Here is a 4229-nt window from a genome sequence, read left to right on the forward strand (position 1 = left end):
TCACCATCCGTCTTCTGCATGCTTCCTCTACTGGACCCACACTCACTTCACACCGACTTCCCTCTGCCTTCGCCAGAACCTGGGACCACACTTCCATTATGTGCAATATATATATATATATATATATATATATATATATATATATATATATTTGTGGTAAACCAGTTTTCATAAGCAGACTTATGTCTGGTAGAGACATATCAGGTTCAATATGTCTGGTAGAGAGATATCAGGCACCATGTATGAACTGAAGGTCTCCCATCATGGGACACTTTTCCCTATCTGGCCCCAATTTGTGATTTTTCTCTAAGGGAGTCAGTCTGACCTCATGGATCTTACAGACTCATGGCCTTGGGGGGGTATGATGGGTACTAACATTCCCGGTGTTTGGGATGGAACTGAGGGCACCAGGCATGCTAAGTGCAGGCTTTGCTTCTGAGCAGAACCCTTAGTCCTTGTGTGCCTTGTTAGTGAGGCCCCTTGGGGATGATGGCACCCAGGCTACAACAGCTCCTAGCCAATGAGTTTCAGGCTGCATCTTCTAAGAACCCCAGGCTTGTTATTTCTATTGAGCCTACTTCCTGGGCCTAGGGTAGGATGATGGTTTGGGCTTCTCACGTGCCTAAGCTCTATTACCCTCAGGTCTGCCTGCAGGGCTCATGCTGCTCTCCTCCCCCCATCCCACCCCCTCCTCCTTGCAGGAGATGGCCCGGCAGCTACTGGCAGTGTTTGGTGGCTACTACACCCGGCTCCTGGTGACCTCTCGGCTCCCTCAGTCAATGGGAACACGACACATGGACTCTGCAAGGATCCCATGCCCATGCCAGCTCATAGAAGTACACGTTCTGGGCACAGGGTGTTGCCCGTTCCTGGCTAGGTGACCTAGGGATGAAGATGTTCCTCTTCCTCCAAGACTGAGAAGTGGGGAAGGAGTCAGGAGCCCAGCATGGCAAACAGCGAGCTCAGATGAGGTCAGCATTTGGGAACACTTTAGCGAGTCTCAGTCATGTAGGCCTTGGGATCATCAAGTGCACACCAGATGCCTTCTTGGCATCATATGCTGGCCTGGCCTTGTTGAATCCGGTGGCCGAGCTGGAGTTACCTGGGCTTGTGGCCTGCGTGGAGGATCCTTTCTGTTGCCTGAAAATCCCTAGGGAACTGCAGCAGACTCCGCAGGGCAAGTCCCTGACTCTTGGAGTCAGAAGGTGAGACTGAGGCTCCGAGAGGATGCTGCTCTTTCAGCATGCCTCAGGCTGCCGATGTCACAATCCTAACTGCTTCCAGCGGGAGGGAAGATTCTCGGCAGGGTGAGCTAGCTTGTGAGCTACAGTACTGTCTGGGATTGTTTTCTCTTAGCACTCAGGTTATAGAGGACCAGGGTTGGAGGACGGGGGAGAGGAGGAGACAAAAAGCCGATGCCCGTCAACACAGAGCTGGAAAAGAAGACCCGTTGGCCTCAGACTGTCTTTGGGTGGCAACACGCTGGCTTGAGATGTGTTTCTGTCCTGCTGAGCAGCAGTGGTGTTTTCAGACACTAACATTGTTCTGGAATGACGTGTGATCAGACACTCTGAGCTTGTATGAAGAACTCAGAGACTTTCCCAAAGTTTGAAGACTGTCCACAGCCCTATGCCCAAAGCCCTGGTCTGGTGTGAAGGTCTTACTCAAAAACCAACCTTTGTGGTTTTTGTCCCCCACAACTCATCATTATAAGTTGGAACTCTTCCTTGAACTGGCATATGTATTCATTCCTGTTGGACTCTTATTCCTCCCTCAAAATCCCGGTCTCTGTATCCTTCCTGCTGTTCTCTGTCTCATTGAAGTCCCCTTATGGATGTTTTATGTTATTCCACGTTTCTCCTGTACATACCTCTTTTTCTGTCAAGACTGTAAACTCCTCAAGGCCCAACATTGTACCCATCTTCCTTTTGTGAATGACCTGGACTTGCTAAGAAAAAAGAAAAAAGTCTGAAAAGTCCCATGGATTGGTTGCCTTACCCGCTCCACTGGTTTTGGCAAATGCTTCTGGCAAACATGGTTGAGTGATAAGACCCAGGTCACCATGGACCTGAGATCTGGCCTTGAGCTGCATCACTTTACTTGTGTGTGCACCCTCTGATTGCCCATCTCGACGGGCTGGATGGTTTTGGTAATTTCCAGCTGCTTGTGCTGTTTGTTATTCCTAACTTCTGTGCACAAAGTGCTCCCTGGACCCCAAGCTGAGGTGTCCCTGGTGGGAGCCTTCAGAGGGAGCACCCGCCCGAGCTGGTAACCTGGATACTTGCTGCCCACCTGCAGTCTCCGGCTGGGGCTGTAAGTGACCATGGCTGAGTGCACAAATTGATTCTCAGTGTGTCCACTGACTCCTTTATAGGGCGATGCAGTGGACCAGAACTGCGCAACTCAGGAGATTTTTCTGGGGGAGACAAGTCCTAGCTCTTGTGTTCTGTGTCCAGAATGGAAGCGTCCCCCAGCCGTGTGCCAGGGAAGCCTTCCTCAGTGGGGTCGTTCACTGTCTTTTGGCCACGGGAAATGTCACTGTGAAGTTGATCCAGGGAAGCCCGTGCTTGTCCTTGGGTCACAGGACTCTTGAGCGTAGGGATGGGAAATAAAACTGTTTGATGAGTGATGGAGCAGCTTGCTCGTGGAGGCTGGGTGTGGTCCTTCCACATTCTCCCTGCCTGCTGGATGGGACTTGTGGAGTGAGCCCACGGTGGACATTTCTTTGTGTGTGCCTCAGTTTCCTCCCTTTGTAAAATCCACGTGTCTCACCTGCTTCACAAGGTTGCCAGGAGGCTGAACCATCCAGCTTTTATGTTAAAAAATATTATTTTTAATCCTATCTCTGTGCACGTGAGTTCTGGGAATTAAACTCAGGTCCTCTGCAAGAGTGGTTCATGCTCTTACCATCTCTACAGCCCAGCGCTCACTCCTAGGTCTTAAGGTTCGATACCCATCAGAGGCAGGAGCCAAGGACACATTGCTGCCATGCAGGTAGGAGTGTTCAAGGCCAAGTCCTGCCTGCCATCTTGTCTCTGTCCCACCAGTCACCAGGGAGGAGAACTCGTGCCTGGAAGATGTTTCAGACTGAATGGAAACAACCTCCAGTGCTTGCAACACCAAGTCACGAGCTGGAGCAGGGACTTGACAACCTGCCACCGTTCCTCTTCTAAATTCTTGCCGTCTGGTATACAGTAGGTGCTCATATGTGTTTGACTCTTGTCTCATGTTCAATTGTTCCAGCACCTCAGGGGTGTGTATACAAATAAAGAGTTGTCAAATCTCAAGCTCAGTAAGGGACCATGTTGTGGCGAAGGGAGGCTGGGAGCAAGCTGGTGACCTTGGGTCAGATGCTAGCCTTGCAAGCTGGTGACCGTGGGTCAGATGCTAGCCTTCTCTGCGCCTCACAGTTCCTCATCAGTCAGGACAGAGTTGTGTAATGAGGGGACTGATGGAGCCATTGTCCCAGGCCTGTTTGTCTCCTGGTGTGTCCCTCTGAGGAGTCAGCCCCCGAGAGGATTTATTTCATCTCTGTGGTGTTGGCCCTCAACGTCAGGCCTCTTGTATGGAAGAGCACTGAGCATGTTCTGTCTCTGAGCCACATCCTGGCCCTCAGTGATGCCTCTCTTCCTCTCAGAAGCTGCCAGATGGTTTTTCTACAGGAACACAAACGCACGTTTTTAACAGGTTGTTTAAGTCTGTCATTAATGAGTTTTGGTTAGTTTGTTCTGCCAGTGGCGGAAAACTCTGGCCATGACTTGTAGATTTTGCATTTAGTGTTTGTGTGTGTGTATACATACACATACACATATACTGTGTGTGTGTGTATGTGAATATATATATATATATATATATATATATATATATATATATACACATATACATTAAGGTTAGGGTCTCATTTAGCAGAGAGGTGGTCTCATATTCTCTGTGTAGCTCAGGATGACCTTGAATTCCTACTCATGCCACAACCTTCCAAATGCCAAGGTTATCTGGATGAGCAGTGCTGGGGTGGAACGCTGGGTCTTCTACACACTAGGCAAGTACCCTCCCACCCAAGCTGCAATCCCACCTCTCTTGACTGCTGACAACATTGTGTGTGTGTGAGTGATGTGGTGCATATGCCTGTGCACATGAGTGTCAAAGTCAGAGGGGGACATCAAGTATCCTGCTTTGTCATTCCCTTGAGACTGGGTCTCTCACAGAGCTTAGAGCTTGACAGGCATCCA

At 49.7% G+C, this 4229-nt stretch overlaps 1 protein-coding gene across 6 annotated transcripts in view; it reads left to right on the forward strand.

The window, feature by feature from the left end:
• Positions 1 to 3287, forward strand: part of Tmem268 (transmembrane protein 268) — a 26748-nt gene extending 23461 nt beyond the window's left edge. For all 6 annotated transcript variants that reach the window (XM_029476256.1, XM_021160522.2, XM_029476254.1 and 3 more), the window contains one exon: positions 702 to 3287. In XM_029476256.1, coding sequence (XP_029332116.1) covers positions 702 to 881 — 180 coding nt within the window. In that variant the 3' untranslated portion in view covers positions 882 to 3287. The remainder of the gene's footprint in view (positions 1 to 701) is intronic.
• The last annotated feature ends 942 nt before the right edge of the window (positions 3288 to 4229 follow it).

This window comes from Mus caroli, chromosome 4 (assembly GCF_900094665.2).
Source record: "Mus caroli chromosome 4, CAROLI_EIJ_v1.1, whole genome shotgun sequence".
In the NCBI taxonomy this organism is placed as follows: domain Eukaryota; kingdom Metazoa; phylum Chordata; class Mammalia; order Rodentia; family Muridae; genus Mus; species Mus caroli.